Consider the following 23054-nt stretch of genomic DNA (forward strand, 5'->3'; position numbering starts at 1 on the left):
TTCGGAGCCTGTATTTGGAATCGACACCACCGAAGTAGAAACGCCATGTGTGTGCCTCTCAAGGCTGTATTCATGCGCCCAAGGCCAATAGAGCAATACATAAAAACCAAACAACTTCGCTTTCAGTGCGCCGTTCCAATCGTCAATAAGAAGCATCTCGCGCACCATTCCACTGCATGACTTCATTCCTGTTCCTTTAGTTTTTCAGGCACAGACGATTCCTTCGAGAACGCTCATGGCTCTCTCCCCCTCGTGTTCAAAAATCCCGACCACCCGCTCCGCCTCCGCTCTTAGGCCCTCTTCGGTCTGCTTAGCAATGTATTCGATCCATTCCTGTACTGTCATATCCTTTTCGTCTGTGGAGAGTTGAGCGCCCGTCAAGCCCAGCAATATATCTGCATCGGCCTTCTGCGGCGATGTGGGAATAAAAATCAACTCAACATCTGCAGGCGTCCATTTTGTTATCCCTGGGCTTTCACCGGGAGAGCTGGAGATTGGATGGCGGCGGCTGGGAGTGGATGAGCTGGGAGGGATAGGAGGACGGTCGGACGCAGGCCGCGTAGAGGGCGGCGCGTTTTCAATGTCTGAAATTGAGGGAGAGGGAGCAGGGGAAGAGTTATTGTGAGCTTTTGGCATCGGCGATATGAGACGAGTAGAATCGATCTTGCTAGATGTAGGTTTTGGTGTTGCTGTTCTAGCGGCAGATGTGGAGAGGCGTGTCTTCACAGGCGTTGGTGATGCTTGAGGTGGTGGACCAACAGGACTTAGATGACGAGGCTCATTGGAAATCCGTGGAGGAGTGTTGTTTTCGTTCAACATTGGATATGAAACCTCTGCGGGAGGGGTAGGTGTTGGGCTGGGTAGAGTTTGTTGCTCTTGAGATTGAGCTTCTGGATCGAGAGCCACCTCGTGAGCATGCGTTGCAACTGGCTCATGCACGCTTTCCGCAAGAATCTCTATTTCATTCATTGCCTCTGGTCCAGATTGAGATTCTTCCTTCTTCGTCCGTGTTGATCTGGTGGTTTTTGTTCTCTTTGATTTCGTTGCTTTCGATCGGCCACCGGCAGCTTTCCGCTTAGCTTTAGTGGTAGCAGTTGATGCCGTTGACATGACCGACATGACCGACATGTTGCTTGTATCTATCGAGTCATCGAGGTCTGGTATTAAATCATTGGCAGTGCTCGGGGCTTCTGACAGAGAGGTCAAGTCTTGCGTATTTGACTGTGTTGATAGCCGCGCTGAGGCCTTTGATGAACGTGACGCTCTTGATGTGCGGCCTTTCTTTGCTTTTGGCCGCTTTGCTGGTGCGGTGGTTCCTGCAAAATGGAAAAAAGGACAACTTGGCGACCGCCGATAGTGTTCGTCAAAAGGGTCATCCTTTGGTTCCCAGCCATCAAGGGACAATTTGCAGTATACGCAGGACACATAATCCTCGCTTTCTGGTAGCGGTGCAAAATGCCACCCTGCTTCCACCATCTTTTCTACCTTACACTTCCAACCTCTTTTGGGCTCGTGTGGCCATCCGACGGCGAAGGTAGCTCGACGTGCGTCTGCATACAGCTGCTCCGTAGGGTCTTCCAACGTGCTGATGTTTTGTTTCGCATCTTGTGCGGTGCTCATCAAAATCGCCCAGCCGCAGTCGCTTGAATGTTTTAAATGTTCTCCTATCGGATCGTCATCCGGCTCCCAGCCATCAAGTTGTCTTTCGCAAAGGTAGCAGATGGTGTTATCATTGCTGGCGCTGGAGGGTTTGTAGTAGAAGCCAGCTCGAGCGAGTTCTTCTGGCGTTGGGGTCTTGTGTGGCCATCCTAGCTTTGATCGCTTTGAAGGTGGCTCGAAGGTCGCAAGTCGCGACTCGTACGTAGCGTATTCCATTGGAATATCGGTGAAGTTGTGAAATCTATTGTAGGAAAGGTAAGGTGCCGTCGATTGAAGTTGAATGCTGCCACTGTTTGTTGATTCTGCCGAATTTGGCCACGTGCAGCTTGGCGGAGATGACGTGTAGTCTTCGGGTGACTTTCCCCTTGTGTCGCGTCAGATTTCAGCCCATCTCTGCTATCCTGCGCATACCTACCTTGGTCCGTAGGAGATCGCCATGACTTCTTAAACAATGTCGTAGGGAACTCACGAGACCCAAGCAATGGTAATATACCTGAAGCCAAGACCCTATCTCCGCAAGAATGACCTTACGGGTCGTGCCCAGCATCTTGGGCAAGAGGGGGTTCCAGGAAATTTACGGACCCCCTCGACGACTACCAATCCTCGGCGCCGCTCAGCGACTCCCTTTCAACTTGGGCATCAGGCGATATGCTACTGTCGAGGGAGAACACAGTCACGATAGCGCTCCGCCTCCTGGATTCGATGCCTCCAAAGCGAAGCAGAACCCCAATGCGACTCCAAGCCAACAGTCGACTACCGGCAAACCCGACTCCTTCGAGCAAGCTCCTTCATCCCGGAGCTCCTCCAAGCCTCCTTCTACGACTTCAGCCCCGACTGACTGGGAAGAAAATCCTGACCTCAGCATTTCAAAATTCTCTGAGCTTCCAGGCAAGGATTTTGGTGTCAATCAGCATATCATCATCAATGAAGAGTTCAAAGAGGCATTGCGGCAAATTCTATGGAAGTTTCGAGCTCCCATTCGCTACGCGTTTGCCTATGGATCGGGCGTCTTTCCCCAAAGTGCGGGAAAGAGCGGAGGCTCCCAAAACCTACACCCAAACCCTCCAGAAGCTGTGGCTAAAGTCCAGGATGGAAACCAGAAGATGATTGATTTTATCTTTGGGGTCTCCTATTCCCAGCACTGGCACTCTTTGAATCTACATGAGCACCGAGATCACTACAGCTGGCTAGGGTCTATGGGATCCTACGCTGTGTCCAAGGTTCAAGATTCCTTCGGGGCAGGAGTGTATTTCAACCCTTATGTCACTGTCAATGGAACTCTCATCAAATATGGAGTGGTAAACTTGGACACGCTATGCAGAGATTTGTCGGAGTGGGACACGCTATATCTCGCAGGCCGCCTACAGAAGCCTGTGAAAATTTTACGGGACAATCCAGCCGTCCGCCTCGCAAATCAGGTCAACCTAATTGCCGCAGTTCGCACCGCATTGCTCCTCCTCCCCCCCGAGTTCACCGAAAAAGAACTATATTCGACCATTGCGGGAATCTCATACATGGGTGATCCACGAATGAGCATCGGTGGCGATGACCCTCGAAAGGTCGAGAATATTGTGAAGCACCAGTTACCCAATTTCCGCCGCCTGTACGCGCCATTGATTGACAACCTTCCCAACATCTCGTTTAATGATCCGGCCTGCTCAAACAGAGACTGGCTTGATGATCCAACCGTCAATGCCAACCTGGCTCAAAACATGGATCCCGTAACACGAGGGCACATGGTCCGTCGTCTTCCCAACGCCTTCCGAAAGAAACTGTACTTTGAATATCAATCCAAATTCAGAATCCCAAGAGGCGAGTTCAACAAGATGCTTGAGAAGACCAAAGATGAAGACCCAGATCGCATTCGTAGGCGAGAGGGCGGGCCTTTTGAGCAACGAATCGCCCAAGACACCGAGGGCGGTGGATTGAGAGAGGAAGTCAAACAGGTTATTGAGCACACAATTCGGTGGCCGAGTTTTGTGCAAAGCGTGAAAAGCGCAGTGACGGCTGGGTGGTCGAGGAGTGTCCGATACGCAAGGGAAAAAAGGGAGAAAGGCAAGAAGGGTGCACAGGCACTGGGGGAGGATGCCGCGAAAAAATAAACTGAACCGTGAAAACCAACATGAAGCCGGGAGCATTTTCTTGTGTGTGTTTATAAATGATGAAAATCATCAGACGAGAGAGCAGCTACTTTCCTGCGCCGTCTAGAATTACTATAAAGTACAAGAGCATTTAGCAATGCCCGAGACCAACGAGAGGTTTTTTCTTCCCTTACCGCCTTGTTCAGTGAGACATCGGTATTTCCCCCTTGCAGACCTCTATTGCCCATGCCCACCCTGTCCCCGACAGCGAGTTTATTAGTTCAACCACCCCTCTACAAACTCTCCTTCTCGTCCACCTTCCCATCGGCCCCGTCGTATCCGTCGACAAACTTCTTCCCAGCCTTCCAGAGCACGTAGACCGGGATACCGACGCTCCAGGTCCAGACGGCGGAGCGCAGGTAGCTGGCCCGCTCGCTGCGCACGGTCATGTACAGGATGCTGTAGAGGGTCCGGGCGACGAGGTACTCTGCCGCGCAGGTGTTGAGCTCGCGGGCGTCAAGTTTGGCGTGCGTGCCTGCGATCTATATCGTGACGAAGGACAAAGACACACCCATCAAGTTAGTTTTTGATATGCAACATGTGTTGGGAGGGGGGGGGGGGGGTTGGTGGTTGTTTTGCATGGATGGACATAATTCGGACGGGAATGAAGCAGGTGGAGCACGACAAACAAAGAAAGGAACAGGAAGATCGAAAAGAGTGGCGTGGGTACGTGCATGAGGGGAGGTGAGAGATGTAAAAGAAGCCAAGGGCCAGAGTAAAGGAGCTGGTTCATACCATCGCAGCCGCAAACAGAGGAAACCCCTCCAACGCATTCAGATGGCATCCCTGGGCACGCCAGAGCATGTCGGCCGTGGCCTTGGGCAGCGTCGGCGCCAGCGTCGCGAGCTGGGCCCGTGGCACCAGGTTAGAGTAGGCATAGCCTGACGCCTTCATCAGCTTGGAGAAGAGGTACAAGTGCGGCGGCACTGAGAGCATGTACGCCATGGGCACCGAGTGGAGCGCAAAGGCGTAGGAGGAGAAGTAGGTTGATGTCCTGCTGACGGGCAGGGTCCCTGCCTTGGTCCGGATGGTGTCATCGGAGACGGCAGGGTCGGTATGCATCATGGAAGAAGACATGATATGGGCGTGTGTTTGATAGTTGACGGCGAAGGATGGCCACGGGGCGGGATTTGAAACGAGACAGGTTGTTTTGTGCAACGAACGACGGTTGTCCTCACACGTACACACAGACACGCAAACACATATATACCCCATGGGTTCATTATGCACCGATAGACACCCAAGACATGGTTGCGTTATGCTACCGGCGACAGCATAACGTACATCACGCATCTCTTCGTTAGTGATTGGACACGCCGCCTATTAGAGTGGGCTCTGTGACGAGACGCGCGAAGATCTATATCACCAAGTTAGCTGGTTCAGTTCGTTACATGCAGTTATCATTGATATGTGAATATCTTGCACTGCAGACGTAGCTCGGCAGATTGCTGCCACTTTTAGCGGTCAGTGCCGCCGCTTTTTAAAGAGGTCGCCTAGATGTCGCCTGGATCCACAACCATGTCGCGGCTAGTCCGTACGCGTCTATATAAACATCCAACAGACAGCAAACAAGAAGGGTATTTCTACCATCTATCACCCCATCGTTCATCGCTCTCTTGAAGCATTTCTCTATCATTCATAATCAGCATCACAAGATGGCGAACCAAAACCCTCTCGGCCCTCAACCAGATTTCGACCTCATTGCCGATGAGCTTAGGAAGGCACAAAATCTCCCTGCGGTGACCAATGGCGACCTGATTCTAGCTCAGCTTCAAGCCATTCATCGAGAATTCGCAGCATTTCGTCAAGAGACTGCAGCATTTCGTCAAGAGGCTGCAGAATTTCGTCAAGAAACTCGTCAAGAATTCGAAGCCGTTCGTCGAGACATCACAGGTATTCGTGAAGACATCACAGGTATTCGCGAAGACATCAGAGGTATTCGTGAAGACATCACAGGTCTTCGTAAAGATGTCGGAGGCATCAACTTGGCGATACGCGCATCGTATGTATATATATATCCCTCTCCATTCCGTGGATATTGACTGTACTAGTTTCTATAGGAAAAGCAGATGCTGAGAGTGCATATTGGGTTGACAAAGGTCGCCGGCCAACCGCCTCCCTGACAATGACGCAGGTCTAGTGAATTCAAGGGAGGGTGGGAGGCGCTTGAGATAACATGTCCAGTAGGGAAAGGGGAGATGCTCAGGATAATAACCCGAAAGTCCGGTAATGAAAGGGAGGCGTTTGAGACAACAGCATCGGAGGTCATAAACAGAAGTTCAAAGGCTCAGGGGTATGGGCATGGGCATGGGCATGGACATGGACATGGATGAAAACTGTTTTGTAATGATGAGCTACGATCAATGAGCACCAAAATCATGAATTGAATGAGCAGTGAACTTCAATGCAATCACTTTCCAAGAACAGATTCACTGTCCATCCACGCTCTCACAGTAAGAGCAACATGTCCGACGTCCTTTATGGTAGTATGAGTTGCCTCCACGTCTCTTGTCACAAACCATACCCGCCCTTTTCATTCTTCCCTTTCCTCTCCCCCCGGTTGAGCACCTCTTTACTTGTCAGGTTCCCTACGCCTTCGAGCAAGCCACCCTTGCCGAACTGCCCGCCTACCCCGTTATTAACGTCGTCCTGGATGGCGTCCACGTTCTCGTCGCCGGTGATTTTGGTCTTGCCCAGATTATCTACGTCGCAGTTCGGTCAGCAAAGGAGCACATCAAACGGGGTAGGAACTCTGGGCGGTGGGTGAGGTGTTCTGGTGTCTCGTACCTTTGGCGACGTAGCTGGTCTTGTTCTCCCCAAACCAGCCGAGGACTTTGTCTTCAATCCACGGCACCCACGACTCGTATTGCTTGTTGTACCAGTTCTTTGCGCCTTCCATGACGTAGTGAGCGTTCAGCGGGCGAATCGAAACGCGCTTCTGCCGTGGGTGATGTGCTACAAGGCTATCGCTGGCGCAGCCCAAAAAATCAAATAAAATGGAGGCGTCTGGGGAGACTGTGGGAAGTTTTGGTTCGTCTTGATGGGGTTTGCGTGGGCAAGACACATACCAAGTCAGCCAGAGACGGGCACATCAAATACCATATAGAGCCTTGGAATGAGGGACGATCACGCATGCAGAAATGCCCGTTGGGAGCCACATGGGCAGTATGATGCCATCATGTGCGAAAAGAGAGGCATGTGGCACAGGAGGCTGCCTGGGGGTGTGTGTGGCTGGTACGTCACCTCGATCTAAACATGTTTGTGATCCTACAGGCATGGCTTCTCATTGGACAGAATCAAATTCTCTTGTAAAAAGGAAACTGGAAGAGAACAAGGGATGTAGTGCAAATGGAAAAGACGTGGATAATTTGGTGTGGTGGGTGGAGGAGAGCGATGACGTAGTTGGTGCAAGGGTTACCCCTGCTCTCACAAGTCCTAGACACGCGCGACACGGTGAAGTCGACAGGGGCCTGAAGATCGGGCATCAGGCTGAAGAGCTGGTCAGCGAAAGACAAAGTATTTTCCTCTATCGAAAAAAACCCACTGGGAAAAGGATGTCCACGAGCAATTCTCCCAGAGTAAAGTGGCCCGAAAAAGGGAAAAGGGGGTGCTCCAACGCACCCTCCATGACAGGTCCGAAAACTCCTGTCAATACCAGTCGAGAAGCCACAAGGGGTAAGTTGATGCGACAATAATATACAACAAAGGTTCATGGTAGAGGACAAGACCTGCCTCAGATTCCACACGCCGGGAAAAAAAGTGAAGAGATCCCCGCAGCCCCAGAGCCTGACGCAACATCAAGAGATCCATAATGGTCTGTGGATCATCCTCATCGACTATGACCAGCCCAAGTCACATCTGGGTGGCCCGTTTCAAAGGGCCTGGCAAGGCCGATGGGGATGTTGCCTTCAGTTTTTGGCTCGTATGTTGCTCCATGGCATCCGTGGCCATTCTGATACGGATGGCGGTTGTGCTCATCCATCTCTCGTCGAAGAGAGGCTGAGTTGGACATGGGGTTGGAGCAAGAACTGCACTGCATTGCTGGCTGAGGCTGAGGTTCGAACCCGGGCATGTCAACTTCCCCCCCACAATTTCCGACAATGTAGATAATGGCTTCGGTGACTGCTTGCTTCTCTTGTGGTGATGGGTTATGCACATCAATGGGGGCATTGTGAGCGGCGCCGCAACTATGAATGTGGCTCACTGGCCGTGGTTCAAGCGGGCTGTGTTGAGACATAGCTCTGAGTCCTTCCGGACCAAGTCTGACGGATATACCGTTCCTGCGGAGCACCACAATATGCTCGTATATGGGCATGTAAGGGACACCAGCTGAGAGAGTCCAAGCTAGGGTTGGGCGTTCTGTTGTTGATCGAAAGGAATCCGAACGGTGGCGAACCGTGCTCTCTCTTCGCTGAGGCCTGGAATTGGGAGGCGGTGAGCTTGGTCTGTCATCATCGTCGTGTCGGACAGGCTCCTTGAATATTTTGTATGCCTCGTGGTGATAGCTTGAGACTGGAGTCACGGATGAATATTCACTCTGTGACCTGGTATCATCGTTATCATGGTGCTTTCTGCCAGTCGACCGAACTTCACTGTGTTTCGGCTTAGCATGGATAAGTTTTTTAGAAGAGTTGTTGCTGGGCATCTTGGCTATGGCTTTGAAATCGTTAACTTGTTGTCTGTTTCTTTGGGGGAACGAGAGTCGATCAAGGAGTGGTTGCGAAAGCACAGAGTGCCTGAGGAAAGCAGCTTCATGTTATACACTGGTTCAGCGGTTAGAGGCAGTACAAGGCAACTGGCAAGGCTGAGCGATACAACTAGGACTTCCTGCACGTTGCCCGGCGGAAAAGGTCTGGACACGCATGTCAGAAATGCGCCGCAGTCTGCCTATTACGACAGGGCTAAAACTGCCCGGTTAGTGAGGGCTGGAATATCAGGCCAATAGAGCCTGGAGATAACGGAAGCTACAGAGACTTGGAGAGTGAGGTGGCTTGAGCATGATCACGCGCTGTTGGAAATGGTACTTTGGAGTAACAAGGACAGCGTAGGGGAGTTCCGGGACGTTACACAGACGTAAATGAGAGGGTGTGAGAGCACCCTGCTTCCCAGTCACTGTACAGACATGCCGGGCGCTGACGCTTGCAAGGGTGAAGCCTCACCTTTAGGCGAGACTTGATAGGAGTTCTGCTGCAGTGACGCCTTAGGAACTAGGCGGTTACAATAAGAGACGGATGGAATTGGGCAAGACAAATAGCTGCACGTCCCAGCTCGATGGATGAGAAGATGTTGTGGTCGATGCAAGGCAAACAGAGTGGAGGAGCATCCTTCAAAAGACGAGAAAATTGGGAGATTCAAATGACGAGGATGTTCATGTTCCCGTCACGTGCATTATTCAATCACGTGATATAGATCGCGGCATTTCCTCCGCACGACACCGTCGGTCGGCATTTGCTGGTTTTCTCAATCTCTCCACAATCTCAACAACCGAGACAGACGAAAAGATGCTGCTGCAAGGGTCCTCCACCTTTCACAAGCATCTCCACCCCTTTGATCCCCAGGCATCGGTCTCTGCACCGACATACACCGGGTGGCCATTGGCATTTAACCGTAGGAGAACGACACGAAACATGTGTCGGCAAGTATTTATTTGACGAGAATCTTGACTACCTTTCCCTTCTCAGGCATCGCTCACTTGATTGATGTCCCTTTTGACCGTTGCTTTTGCCCTGCTTCTTGGACAAGAGACATCCGCGTTGAAGATAGCGCGCCAAAAACTTCATCTATATGACTCGGCAGTTGTGACCCTGTTCCCGTTCAGAGTCCAAGGTCTTCACATACCCTGACGAGTATCTATCTACCTGTCTCGCTCTCCAGAACTATCATATACCAGTCGGGCGACAATGGCGGTCATGTCAACGGCAAACCAGTTCCCCCAAGTGGGCTTCATCGGTCTCGGAGCAATGGGGTTTGCCATGTCAACGCACCTGGTCAGGACGGGCTTCCCAGTCACAGGGTTCGACATCTACGGACCAACGCTGGACCGTTGGCAGGCAACGTGTGACGAGATCCCAGAGTCCCGCGCCAAAGCTGCCAGCTCGCCCGCAGAAGCTGTCAGAAACGCTGCGGTCGTTTGTCTGATGGTCGCAAACCACCATCACGTCCACTCCGCACTATTCGACGATAATGGAGCGGTCCACGCCCTGCCCAAGGACTGCACGGTCATCATCCACGCCACTATACCCCCTACACAGCCATCTACCATACGTGAGCGGCTGACGAGTGAATTCCGCCGTCCGGATGTTCGGCTCATTGATGCACCTGTGTCTGGTGGCGTCGCAAGATCAATTAACGGCACGTTGACTATCATGGTATCCTCAGACGACATGAAGAATCTCCAAGAAACCAGCGCCAAATCGGTCCTCGAGAATGTCGCCAGTAAGGGCACGACGCTGTTCCCCATCCCTGGCGGCCTCGGCGCGGGACAGTCGGCCAAGGCGCTGAACCAGGTCATGTGCGGGATCCATATCCCCTCGGCGTCAGAAATCATGGGCCTGGCGGCGATCAATGGCGTCGATACACAGAAGTTCTACGACGCGCTGACCACCAAGGACGCTTCAACAGGGAAGACGCCCTTGGGCTGGAGCTGGATGTTTGAGAACCGCGGTCCGCGGATGCTGAGCGCGTCCCCACCCATGGCTTCTGCGACCGCCATCATCAACAAAGACGTGGGCATTATCCGCGACGAGGAGGTGCGGCTAAGCGTCGAGCTACCGCTACTCAACGCAGCTAGCGAGGTCATCACGCAGGTGATGAAGACGCACGCTGCCGCCGACGACAGCTGCATTGCGCAGTACTACCTTGGGTTTGACACAGACCGGGCTGATCTGGTGGTGCAACGGGCCGGGAATCCTGTTGCGGCGATGGGTGACGAAGATGCCCAGCAGCGCATGATCTGGATGCTAGCCACAGCGCACGCCGTTATACACCTGGTGTCGGCGTATGAGACGACGCAGTTCGCCCGCGCGCTGGACTTGATGCGTCCCGAGCAGAAGAAACAGTGGTTCAACATCATCTCGGGGGCTGCTGGTGGTAGCACCGTCTTCTCCGAGGTCATCCCGCGCGCCGTCGCCTTGGACGAAGCCACCACCGCTGGCGACGGGGGCAGCATTGAGGCTGCCTTCCGCAAGTACGCGCGCGACAAGTTTGGTGGCGCCGCCGATATCGTGCCCAAGATCACCGAGGTCATTGACGGCGCCAAGAGGCAGCAATACGAGCCCAAGCTGCTGGAGGCCGCACTGGCGAATCTGAAGACCTTGCTTGGTTAAGTCACTTCAAGGACAGTCTCGATTGGAGAGCTTTTTGTGACGGTTCGAGCAGGATATTACTGCCGAGATACGCTATCTCACGAATGCCTCGAATCGAAAGGAAGTATCACTTGTAATCGATTTTATCCTATCCCACTGTCTCCCTACCTATCCACCTATCTATCTGGTTTATCAACGTTTTGCGGATCGCGAAGGGAATGGCACAAGGTACGAGGTAATGACATGACGCTGCTACACTGCACTACACTGCACTACACTCCACATGGCAATTACATCTTCAAATGGCGTCCTGGTTTCTGTTTCTACGCCCCCCTTCTTGGGGTGAGAGATATGAATTGGTTGGTTCATGACGACGTGCGTAACACAGACAGACAGACAGACAGAGAGAAATGTATATACATATATACATACATACATGCCTAGATATACCTATGCAGGTATACACTCATATATGTAAGTATGTATCTATGCTCGACTGCTCCACGAGACACATCTTCTGACCACGCCTCTTTTTATCTGCACTCTTCCATTCAAATTCCACTGCTGGATAGCTAGATAGCTGGCTAGCTGGCTAGCTACCTAGGTTCAGGCTGTTATTTAGTTCTTGCTAGACAACGACAGCTACTAGCGGCGCTATAATGAGGTCTCTGCGTCTGCGTCTGCGTCTGCGTCTGCGTCTACACCCACGTCCACGTCCACGTCCACCGAACATGGTCGGATTAAACGGAGAACCAAAGCGTAGTTTATACCCTGGGAAGATACACGCCTGCACTGCGCGCGCGCGAGTGATTCCAACGCCTAGATATAGGGATAGATAGATAGAACGTATGTCCCACATCATTCATGTCGAGAGGGTATCGGGAGTGAGTGAGAGAGTGAGTGGCTCAGCCCAACTCAACTCAGCTCAACTCGAGCCACAGGCTCTTGGGGTGCCACGCACGCATGAAATCACGCCCGCGGACTGACTGACTGACTGATTCCCTCTCTGTCTGTCTGTCCCCGGATTAGATTGGATTGGATTGCATCGTCGTCGCACGTCCAAGTCTTTTTCCGTGTCTGGTAACATAACTAGTCATCTCTGGTCTGAATGGCATTTGTCGTTGTATAGTCGTCATACATGACCCGAAAGGGTTTTGTGAATAGCAGGGGGGAAAATCATATGCCATTCATGAACAAGGTAATCAACGACGAGGAGGAAAGAGGAAAGTCAATCCGCGATGAAAAGTAGTGAGTGGGTGGGTGGCTGGGCTGCGCTCCAAAATTGGGGGCGAAAGAACAGAGCTGGAGGCTGCGGCTGAAGGCGGAAGGGCTTGCCAGGCACTACCAATCAGCGCCAGATATACAAAACAATATGAGGCTGAGGCTCAGCTGGGTCGCCCATGAATCTCCAACTCGAAACCACTCAACCAGTACAAACCATTTGAAACACACAGATGTTTTGGTCGGTGCGTACAAAGTCCTAGGTGTAGATGGAAGCCGCCTAAAGAGTAAATCTAGGAGCGCATCAGGAGTCATCGGAATCCATGGCAGGAAGAAAGCGCGATATCTCCAGTCGCGTGGGTCAGAAGGAACAGCTTCAGCGAGTCGTAGTGGTACATCTCGTTCGGGCAGAAAACTTTTTCGGAAGCTGCACGCCTACCTGTTTTGGTGGATCCAATGCGTAAACCAAGTGGAAGAGGTACAGCCACAAAACAGCAGTGCTCTGCAGCTGGAGGAAAAGGCAATGCAACTCTTCGGGGCGGGAATTGTGGATTTAAAAAGGGTGTAATCGCTCATCCCAAGGTAACTTGCGCGGTCCTCACACCTGCCTGCGCATTGCGATAGACTCCAACACTTACATTGTGCCAGCTGCGAGACCGTTGTAAGCAGTCACATTTTTGTTGGTGTGAGACAATCTTTGAGTTTCATCGTAAGGTCGACCGCTTGGGCGTTAACACAGCCGAAGGTTCGTGTGGAGGTGAATGCGGTATTCCGAGGTATACGGAGGCGTAGGCCCCAGAGGGCGCCCAGCTATCCCAGCAATCCTCGAGCATCGCTCAACGCAGTTCGGAAGGGAATCGTGGACGCTGCGGCAAGAAGAAGGGACATCGAGGTAGTGACGAGGCGTCGACGAGAGGTGCACGGCAGTTCCGGTGATCCTAGTCTTGCAAAGCATCTCCAGGCGTTCCAACGCATTGCGCAGCTAAACTTAAGGTATGAGGGTGTCAGCCTCACAAGGCGTCACAATTGTTGGAGAACAACTCCCCGTGCCAACAGCTGAGGTTGCTGCCACTGTAACTTCGAGAGCATCAAGATGGATCGTGTCAGGGTGAAGAGCCCAAGTTTGGGAGGAATGGCAGAGTCGCAGGTAGGGGCTGGTAACTTGCCGGAGGAATGGAAGAAAGGGGAGAGAGTGATGTAGATAACGGCGATCGCCCAACGACCTCCTTTGTATGTTGAAGTCTAGCATCCTTCAGCCTCAGCCGTCAAAATGTGGCTGGTGCTGAAGGGTTGCTCTCGGCGCCCATCCTCGAGCGTTGGGTAAGCCGATAGACTGCATTGTCCCGCTGTAGTTCGTGGCCGCAACGCATGGAATGGGTGCCCTCGATTGTTATTGGATACGGGTGGAGTTTCTCCCCGTTTACCTTGAACGCAAATGGTGACAGTGACTCCGCTTTCATCGCCCGATCATGTCAAGCAAACCCAACCGGATGATACCGTGGTAGCCCCTGAAAAAGACAGCCTGGTGGCCCGTGCACCAATCAAGTGGTCCCAATGCCATGGCAGGTCCATAACAGCACGGGCAGAGGATGGTAAAGGCAAAGCTGGTTGGCTCACAGCTGCTGATGCTCAGCTCCCTCAGCCAGCCACAGCGGCTCTCATCATCCGACGGTTTGGCAGTCAATAAATGGGTTCTCGGGGGCGAGACACTTTCGCTTCCAGGAAACCGGTTCGCGATACACGCCGACCCTCCACGCTGGATGCCGCAACATTATAGCTCGATCTCATTGTCAAGAGATCTTCCATGACAGGTTCTGGAAAGTGGATCTGACATGTTGAAGCGGACATGGATTCCTATTCGCCAGGAAAGTCGAGAGCCATGATTCGTCTGGAGTCAACGACATTTGAGAGATGTACAGCTGAATACTGCCTTCTTGTGGCTCTCAGTCTCTCGGTTTATCTTGTGTGCCAGCGTCCTGTGTAATGCGAGATTTCTCGGCGATAACGTCGTTCAGACCCACGGCGTAACAGAAACAAGTTTTGGAAGCGACGGTTAGGAGAAAGCATAGTGATGGAGATAAAGTGGCCCGACAAGGATAGGCAACGGTCGTGATGTCTGCAAATCGCTGGCAAAGGCAACGGGTCCAGCTTGAAAGGTTCGCCGGTAAACGTGGTCTCCGCTGTCGTGGATAGAGACGTATCCCAGAGTCAATATCATGTTCGCATCGCATCGGTTGTTCCCGGTTCTGCCAACATCGACTGATTATAGATGGTCCGATGCTCTTGCACGTATTCTCCATCCCCGGCGGGTATGTGCCTGCGACAGGAAAGATAACCTTGAGCCGCTGCATAGGAGGTGATAGGAGCGCTGGAAGAGAGCTGTGTGTCACAGGAACTCAATAATCTCGTCGTGATGCGGACAGTCGAGTGGCGTTAGTACCGATGGACGTAATACTCACGAAGCGACGTCGAGAGTAGAGGGCCGATGATTGGCTGTCCGCTAGCTGCGCTTGATTGGGGAAGAGGGGAGATGATGATGTGTCTTGTTTGGGAAGACTTGACGCTCAGAGACGAGAACTCTACTGGGTTGTACGTAAATCAGAACGGCCTGTTCCAATACCAAGTCGTCAAGATCGTGAGGGACGTTGCATCAGCGCGCGAAAGGGCAGGAGAGCCTTTCCCTTCCCCACAGAGTCAGTAATCAACAACAGGGAAGGGATACCTTTGGCTGTCAATTCCCTCAGGTGGTCATGGATCTTGATGGGTTGTTTAGTCAAGTCGAAAACTCAATTACCAACGTCAACCAGTATAGAGGCAAGGGCATGGACGAGTTCAGCTGGTCACCAAGTGCAATGATGGCATGGGGGGAAACAAAGGTTTCAGCTCGGCATCACCGACTGGTCGAGTTGACTTGGTTTGAGTTTCCCTCGTGTTCAAAAACTCGGCGAGCATGGATGGTGCTACAACTGCAGTGGCACCAGGCGGTGAACAATGAAGAGAAGGGAAAAGGAAGCGAGGGCGAAAGAGAGAAGCATGATATTGAGGTGGCACATGAGAGGGCTTGTTTGCCTGCGATATGTGCGCAGACGGACTATGTGCTATGACATGTGGCCCAGCTGAATTGCTATTACTGGTAGACGAATCTATGTACTGTGTACCGAGGAGAGAGGTGAGCACATATGTCACTTGCCATTATTGAGTCTACCTAGGTAGCCATTCTTATATGTTGTCGACATATTACTGTATCTCATCAACATAAAAGAGGTCAATGTGAAGGTGAGGTACGAGAGATGTTCGAGTGACGGTAACGGACATGTTGCAGGTGGAAATTCGCAGAGTGCAACAGTGTGTGTTCTCGGCACCTGGTACCTACGAGTACCTAATGAGTACCTAATGGATACTCGTATGGGCATCCATGGCTGTGGTCCTTGGGCCCTCTTGGCCCCCCTAGTAAATTGGCAGCTCGCAACCTGAAACGAGTTGGCTTCCCGGACTCCGAAGTTGCTACCCTTGGTGTCCTGCCCTAAGGGACTTAGTCACCTGGAGCTGCTGGGCCTAGTGGCCTGCCATGCTCTGCCATGCTCTGCCACGCCTTGCTTAAGCCTCCCCAAACGGGGCACCCGTGGCACCAAAAGTACCAATACGCGTCAGAGCTCAACTGTTTGCTTTGGTTTGTTTTTGTTGTTGTTGTTTACAAGCCACAAGCCACTCTCCCTCAAATAATGTGAAACGTCCACTGACCATGTTTCAGCCAGCTGGGGCACAACACTGTCACTCCATTACCCTCTTTGCCCTCGCCTGGTTCATGTTGGTTTCATCATATTCGATTCACTTTATTGTCACAACACATTCCCAAGCAGTTGGTTGAATCTCCCTCTATGTCCCATCTATATCCCCCTTCCTGTAACCCTCCCAACACCAGAGCTCTGGCCGGCTCTGGCACCACAGTCCCTCCCTCCGTATCCACCTTACATCCTGAACATCCTGTATCCATTTTCAAAATACGGCCCGACGCGCAATAATCACAGGACCGGGCACTAGGTACATGTCCTTGTAGCAGCTTGGGTGATCCAATCCCACTAACGTCAAAGTCTAGACACATCCCGCCCAAATTACCTGCCTGTTCTATCTGGTGTCATCAAAATCGTCAACATGTCGTGTTTCAAGTCGCCCAATCCGTCATGGTGGCTGTCTGTGCGTCGTGGCAGCCCATTTCCATGTGGCTGATCACCGCAATCTCAGGTGGAGCCTCCAAGGCCGTTCCGTGCCCCCAAAATGCCATGCCACCAAACTGACATATTCGGTTCAGTTTCAGCCTCGATAACTCCTTCGCATCAGCCAATCTGCCCACGGTGCCCACGGTACCCACGATCAACTCGCAATCATATCGTCACCAGTGCAACTTCCGAAAGGATGCGCCATTTCCTCGAAACACACTCCATCTCCCCCGTATCGCCAGCTTTCGCTTATGCCATGCCCATCATTCTCTCTTAACGAGCCAGCAAGCTTCCTTGGGCACTCCTCTCCACCCTGCCTCGCCCGCTTTGGGTAGCTTCTTCCCACATTTGGTTTCGCCAAATCGAACTCCAGTCTCCACCAAATCTGTGCTCATATCCCGTCCAGCGCCACGAAGCGCCTTAACCGACATTAAACCGTCAGCTACGTCGTCATGGCCTGTGACCAAGGTCCCAAACTTAAGATGAAGGCGGTCAGGAATCATGGAAATGACAATTCGTAACATGGCGTGAGCTATCTGGTGGTTGCCTGGGAGCGGCTCATGGGTGTGTGGTCTGATCGATGCACTTGTACCGGCGTACGAGGGACTGGCGGATGAGTACTCGTAGATCTCGTCGCCAACCCCGCCAATGCTGGAAAGTCCGAGACACATTCTCAAACTGGTCCTCTTGATATTGCTGCTACCAGCGTAGTACCGGGATGTGGAGGTCGCGCAAATAACATCGCGCAATCATAACTAGAGCTTGACGGCGTGCGTGCGTGCTTGGGATCTCAATTGGGATCGTCAAGCCCGCGAAAATACCGCTGCCACCTTAGAAGTGCCATGTCGACAATGCTGCGTCCGAATCGCTCACTTCATCTCCGAGCCCTGCCAAGTGGCTCGTGTTATTACCGCGTTTCAGATTTTAACACCTCATACCGAACAGGATTACTATCCTCGCTCGAGCCACTGGTAGAGGAGCCTGTCAATTTCCTCCTTGGGCTGGACCCCGCTCCGCCGCTGAGCTCATCCCTGCGCTGTTGACGACTACTCGGCCGAGCAATGTTGCGTGCGCCCATTTCCTGGTCGCGGGACGATGCGTCACTGTCCTGGCGCGAATGCTGCGTAGCCCTGTTTCGATGACCCGGGCTCATTTCTCGTTCTCTGGACGACCGGGACGACCTGGGCTGCGATGGATCCGATGGCTGAGAAGTAGGGGGCACGGGTACTGCATGCCCACTCGCCGTCTTCCGTTTCTTCGGCGAGTTCTGGTACTCTGAGCGTAGATGTGATCCTGCGTGCTGTGAAAATGGCGACCCGTGTGTGCTCTTGCCTGAGGGCGTCGGCGGCTGATTTCCCGCCGAGGAAGAGGTCGGGTTGGGTGGTGTCCAGTGATGGAAAAACAAACCCGGGCCAGATGGTTGCTCCGCTGCAGGAGTTTGCGCTTGTGGTATTTGATGGACTGGTGGTCGGTTTGGCTGGCTGGTTAACGAACCGGGGACAAAATCGGTCGTGTTGAGACGTGAAAGTGAGGTAGGAGTAGCTGTTACTGGCCCAGAAATAGAACTGCGACTTTGGCTTGCTTGTACAGCGGCTGGGGCTTGTGAGAGTGGTGGTGGTGCTTGTAGAGGTTGATGAGCCGCGTAGGGATTTGACTGAATCATTCGATCTCGGTGGATGTCTGGCGACATTTGCTGCTGCTGCTGCTGCTGCTGCTGCTGTTGTTGCTGTAGTTGCTGCTGGTGGAGTTGCTGCTGCTGAGCTTGAATCTGTTGCTGCTGTTGTTGGTTCTGAATCGTCAAGCTTGCGAGATACTGTTGCGCCCACTCCAAGGTGTGAGCAGGAAGACTCCCACCACCAATACCCGCGAAAATCAGAGGAACCATCGGCGGAGGGATCCCTCCTTGCAGAGACTCCCGCAGCATATCCTGCTCAATGCGTCTCTGGTCGAGTCGTAGACCTTCCTGCCGCGTCTTCTCCTCCTCTTGCTTCCGGCGATCTTCCTCAGCCTTCGCATGGAGCCAGCTTCGCATCGACTCATCCTGGCCTGCCCATTGTGAAGGCGGAGCCGGGAGATGTCCAAGTGGAGGAGCGGTAGAATGTCCCCGTTCTGGAGGAGGAAGACTCAGTGCCCCAGGGAGACCAGTAGGTAATGGGGGCAACCCTCGGTGAGAGTTGTTCATCCTCGAGTCCTCTAAGAATGGAGGTAAGTTGCGAGGGGACGGTGGAGGTGAATATCGCGAAGGTGTCGGTTTAGGGTAGATTGGATAGTCATGGGGTGGTTTTACGTCGTTCTGCTGCATATGGTTAGGAGGCGCCAGTGATAATAACATGGAGGCGGTTGTCGAGTGGTCTGTTCGAGCAACAGAGTGGTATGCTGGCGGACATGCAGGACAAGGAGACGACTGCCAGTGCTCGTGCTTTCTGGTTTGGTGCACACCCTTGTGGAGAGGGGGGTCGGAGGTTGTATAATACTCAGAGAATAGAGTTGATCGAGGCAACCATCAGTGACGTTCAGCCACAAAATCGTAGGTTGGTAACAGTGGCACCTTCTGCATCAGAGGCGTCCAGATTGTGTTCCTCGTACAGTGAAGATGAGCGAGTAGTTATGGGGTGGAAGGTGTGGATGGACCCGGTCTAGCAGGGTGTTGAAATTGGGGCTTTTCGCGAGAACCCCCCAGAGTGACAAGAGCCCTGTCGACTCGAGTAAATTGGTTGGCGAGAATGGATACTGGTCTCAGAGGCCAGACTACTCGTAGACTTTGGGAATAGACAAGATGGTTACGAGTGTGCTGGAGCAGAGAGAGTTTGAGAGTGGGATCTTTGCTCAACCGAGCGCAGCAGGGACCAGACCAGACCAGACCAGACAGAGGTATAATACAACAGTGCAAAGGGTCCGAAAAATCAGAACAGGGTCTGTACCTGAATCCAAACGGTGAACAAGCAGAGACTGAGTGGACCGGAGAAATAACAGCTTGTTAAGCGATGTGAAGGGGTGAGGTCAGTCCGAGGTAAGGGTCCGTTCGAAAGCGACAGGATAGGGATTCTCTGATGCACAAGAATGAAAGAGACGGCCGTTTTGGGCTGGTGATAGGGCCGGATGCGAGCTTTTTCGGTGGGTAGGTCGTGCGTGTGTGTTGCGAGAGGGCACAGAGCGGATCGAGGGTCCTCTGGCGGGAGACGAGGGAGGAGGCTAGAGAAAGGTTGAGGTGACGAACCGGGATCTGTCCTGGGGAGGATGGAGTGGCGTATCAAAGTGGGAGAGGCGGGACTGAGACGACGAATAGATTGTAGAAAAGCCAGGCATGGAAGGGTTTGGGAAATGAGGCGGACTCGAGCAAGATGGGGAAGACAGAGGGTGTGGGAGAAGCGTAGAAGGACTGGTTATTGGGTGGTTCGGTAGAAAGACTGGTATTGGATGGTGCAGTGATGGTATTCCTGTTCTCGAGGGCAACTAACTAACATTTTAGTCGGACCAGAAACGGCCAGCTATGCCAGACATGCTTTGAATTGAGAGAATAACAAAATGGTGGCTCAGCAGGGAGACGCTTTAGAGGAGCAGCGTGCGAGTTTCCCAAAGGGAAATAGTAGCCACAGTCCGGGAGGGGGCAGTCCAAAAGTTACAAGAATGGAGTCTTGCCGAGTTGAGTAAGGTAGACCGGTGAGCAGCATGGAGAGTTGGAACAAGGGAGCAGGCGAGGCAGGGAGCAAGGGAGTACGGAGTAGGGCGAGTAGGATATGGGCTTTCAGCGCCTCTCTCACTCTGGGTCTCTGGGTCGAGGAAACGAGCGAGAGAGCGAAAAAAAGGACAGAGGGCGGAAAAGAAGGAAAGGTGCAGGGATCAGGCCGGAACAAGATCTGCTGCGACGTGCTGTACCACCTTTGGGGTGTAGTCCGTGTGCCAAAAGTCCGGATTCCTTCAACTGGACACGCCTTCGACCTCGTATACAAGACAAGGGTTTTACGTAGCATAAAAACTACCTAGCTGTGCCTAGTAGTAGGGACGTTTCTTTTGACTGGTACACACCAGAGTACCTATCCTAGTGCTGCCCGTTCTTTTTTACACGCCTCCAAATCTTCTCATCCACGCTGCAACACAGCCATTCCACCAACCATCCATGCCACTCGCAGCCACAGTTGTCATCCTTTCCTTCATCCTCTCCCCCCCTTTCATCTCAGATCCGTCTCCAGATCTGACCGCTTCGAGAAGCCATCCGCCCTTCTTTGCTTTTCCAGTGAAGCTGTCTACTCGGCTCTCGGCAAGCCCTTCCTTTCCTTTTCGTCTCTCGCGATCCTCAGGCGACGGCTGTCTGCGGAGTCGGACATGGAATAGCCCAAAAAGAGGAGGGATGCTGCGTTGCGGGAAATACACATTGAATATTCAAGGAGCCAAAAATCCGTTGAAAGACTTCTAGACGGCCTCTGCTTTAGAGTTCTCATACATGTACATGACACTGTGCTAAATGACTCCGACAACTGATCATCCTCCGATTGCGTCTTTTGCCTCGTGGCAATGTCACCCCTACTACGAATTCCCCTCCTCATCCCCTGTCAGGGTGTGTCGATTGTCGGCTGTGGGCACCAACTGCTCAGCACCGCTGAACCTTGTCTCCATGCCACTCTGGTAGCACAACTAACAAGGAAAATCTAGGTGACAGCTTCTAGTAGTAGTGTGGATTTTGGAGACCCGGGTGTCCATCGGGGGAACAGCCTACGGGCTTATGGCGGCTGTGCTACAGATACCCTCCGCCTACCGTCTGCCCACCATACCTAGCAAGGGTGGGATCTTCCATGCCTAGAGGGAACAGTTTGGAGCCTAGCACGACCCCCCGAGATCCAGAGCAATAATGCTCCTTGGGTTTTTACCTAGACATCACGACCCTCTTCCTACGAAAAGCCAGCTTGGGATTGTACCGTCATGATCACCCAGGTACTTCCCCGTTGTAGGTTTTAACTAGCCGTTGGAGGAATGGGGCTCCCCACCAGCCCACCAGCCCACCAGACCTGTCATCCCTGCGCCAAAAAAAACCACGTTGCCGTTGCCGCCGCCCGCAAACGTGCTTGCCATGCGCCCTCAGTAGTGAACATGCCTCCCCTTGCAGCCACGCGCTTTTTCATGTCGATCATAAATCTTTTCCACTTTTGACGTCTTGGGTACAACATCGGAGCAAGAATTCAGGTGGCCTTCCGAAGTGCTCTATGATTCACCATACCTACCATCATTATCTTCAAAAAATACACTTACATGAGCCCCGCGAGACAATGGTTCTTTTTGAGCCGTGACAAACGTATGCAAAACTAACAATAATCAGCACTTGATTTGCTTGTTATCTCGCTAGTTGTGGGAATGGCAATGCTGACAGGGGCCAACAGACGAACGATGCCACCACCCGTAAAAGGCTTCAAGTACGAGTATTCACCCTGACACCAGCTACCATTCTAAGACGCAACATTGCCAAAGCGGTAATTACTTCGTCCGTGCATCCCTATACCTTGACAACAAACTCTGACCGTCGTCTATGGCTTCTTGGCTCCCATTCGCACTAAACAACTGATGGACGGGCGAAACAACGACCGTCGCAATCAAAGAGGAGGGCGTTGGAATTTATTAGCCACAAATGCGAAACACTAGGTGGGAGAGCTCTGGTCGTAGACTGCACCTTTCGGTTTGGTCGCAATTCTACCCAGTGCCACAGACCACAACATAACAGCCACAACGAAGAAACCCCTAGCTGCATGGCATCTTCGGTGCAGGCTAGGCATTCTGGCAAAATCCTTGTTCAGTATAACATTCGCGCTGTCTGGGGAGAGCGAACTTCAAGTCGGAGCGTTTCCTTGGACAACGCCAGGGACAATCCCTGTTTGCAGACCAATGGGGCACTGCACAGCGTCCAAGGGTCGATAGCTAAAGCCCCCGAAACGACAGGAAACCTGGTTGCTTAGGACGAGCGAGCACAAACCAACAACCGGAAAAAGCATGGCCTGAATGCAGGCGTCCTGCATTCCCGCTTCGCTTGTGCGCAAATCGGGGGCCCAGCCTGCAGACCACCAACGTGACGCAGAAATTCTCCGACGGGCATTCACCAGCTGAGATGACATGCTCAGAAGAGCTTGGGACGGCGTCGCTTCCTGCATAATATGGCCTTTGTCAGCTACGGTTGAAACGGAGTGGTGTGATACCTTGCCTGAATACCCCAAGGTGGCCCAGTGCTCTATCCCTGTTACCTTTCGCAAGCTACTTTTATCGGTACCAAACACCGGCTTTTGACGATGTCCACCCCCAGTCGCTTTTTGTTCCAGTCTGTTGCAACACTGCCTCGTGTTTGACAACCTAAAATTCGAGGGTACTGCCCAATCAGGAACCTTCATATCAGCCCAAACTTTCGAGCGCTTTGAAGAACTTTGCTGTAATAGGACAATGGATGGTGGACGTCATGAGTGCAGACACCAAAGCAGGAAAAGGCCCGCCAACGCTCGCAATCTAAACTCCCGTAACCGCGAACGCCTTTAAGA

At 52.6% G+C, this 23054-nt stretch overlaps 7 protein-coding genes across 7 annotated transcripts; 3 read left to right on the forward strand and 4 right to left on the reverse strand.

Moving 5' to 3' along the window:
* Nucleotides 1-204: 204 nt before the first annotated feature.
* AYO20_04317 (hypothetical protein) lies at nt 205-2097 on the reverse strand (the record flags this gene model as incomplete). The annotated part of the gene is made up of 2 exons (XM_022642615.1): nt 205-2023; nt 2075-2097. 2 exons carry the CDS (start codon nt 2095-2097, stop codon nt 205-207), a joined length of 1842 nt encoding a protein of 613 aa, XP_022501433.1.
* An 83-nt stretch (nt 2098-2180) lies between these two features.
* AYO20_04318 (hypothetical protein) lies at nt 2181-3761 on the forward strand (the record flags this gene model as incomplete). The annotated part of the gene is made up of 1 exon (XM_022642616.1): nt 2181-3761. The coding sequence occupies one exon, from the start codon at nt 2181-2183 to the stop codon at nt 3759-3761; it is 1581 nt and encodes a 526-aa protein (XP_022501434.1).
* A 272-nt stretch (nt 3762-4033) lies between these two features.
* Nucleotides 4034-4877, reverse strand: AYO20_04319 (hypothetical protein; the record flags this gene model as incomplete). Its single annotated transcript, XM_022642617.1, has 2 exons — nt 4034-4282; nt 4536-4877. The coding sequence occupies 2 exons, from the start codon at nt 4875-4877 to the stop codon at nt 4034-4036; spliced, it is 591 nt and encodes a 196-aa protein (XP_022501435.1).
* A 578-nt stretch (nt 4878-5455) lies between these two features.
* AYO20_04320 (hypothetical protein) lies at nt 5456-5923 on the forward strand (the record flags this gene model as incomplete). The annotated part of the gene is made up of 2 exons (XM_022642618.1): nt 5456-5806; nt 5861-5923. 2 exons carry the CDS (start codon nt 5456-5458, stop codon nt 5921-5923), a joined length of 414 nt encoding a protein of 137 aa, XP_022501436.1.
* A 388-nt stretch (nt 5924-6311) lies between these two features.
* Nucleotides 6312-6699, reverse strand: AYO20_04321 (hypothetical protein; the record flags this gene model as incomplete). Its single annotated transcript, XM_022642619.1, has 2 exons — nt 6312-6502; nt 6588-6699. The coding sequence occupies 2 exons, from the start codon at nt 6697-6699 to the stop codon at nt 6312-6314; spliced, it is 303 nt and encodes a 100-aa protein (XP_022501437.1).
* Nucleotides 6700-9700: 3001 nt separating this feature from the next.
* AYO20_04322 (hypothetical protein) lies at nt 9701-11125 on the forward strand (the record flags this gene model as incomplete). Its single annotated transcript, XM_022642620.1, has 1 exon — nt 9701-11125. The coding sequence occupies one exon, from the start codon at nt 9701-9703 to the stop codon at nt 11123-11125; it is 1425 nt and encodes a 474-aa protein (XP_022501438.1).
* Nucleotides 11126-17449: 6324 nt separating this feature from the next.
* AYO20_04323 (hypothetical protein) lies at nt 17450-18874 on the reverse strand (the record flags this gene model as incomplete). Its single annotated transcript, XM_022642621.1, has 1 exon — nt 17450-18874. One exon carries the CDS (start codon nt 18872-18874, stop codon nt 17450-17452), a length of 1425 nt encoding a protein of 474 aa, XP_022501439.1.
* Between the last annotated feature and the right edge of the window lie 4180 nt (nt 18875-23054).

The sequence above is a fragment of the Fonsecaea nubica genome, assembly GCF_001646965.1.
Source record: "Fonsecaea nubica strain CBS 269.64 chromosome Unknown Scaff22, whole genome shotgun sequence".
NCBI classification, from domain to species: domain Eukaryota; kingdom Fungi; phylum Ascomycota; class Eurotiomycetes; order Chaetothyriales; family Herpotrichiellaceae; genus Fonsecaea; species Fonsecaea nubica.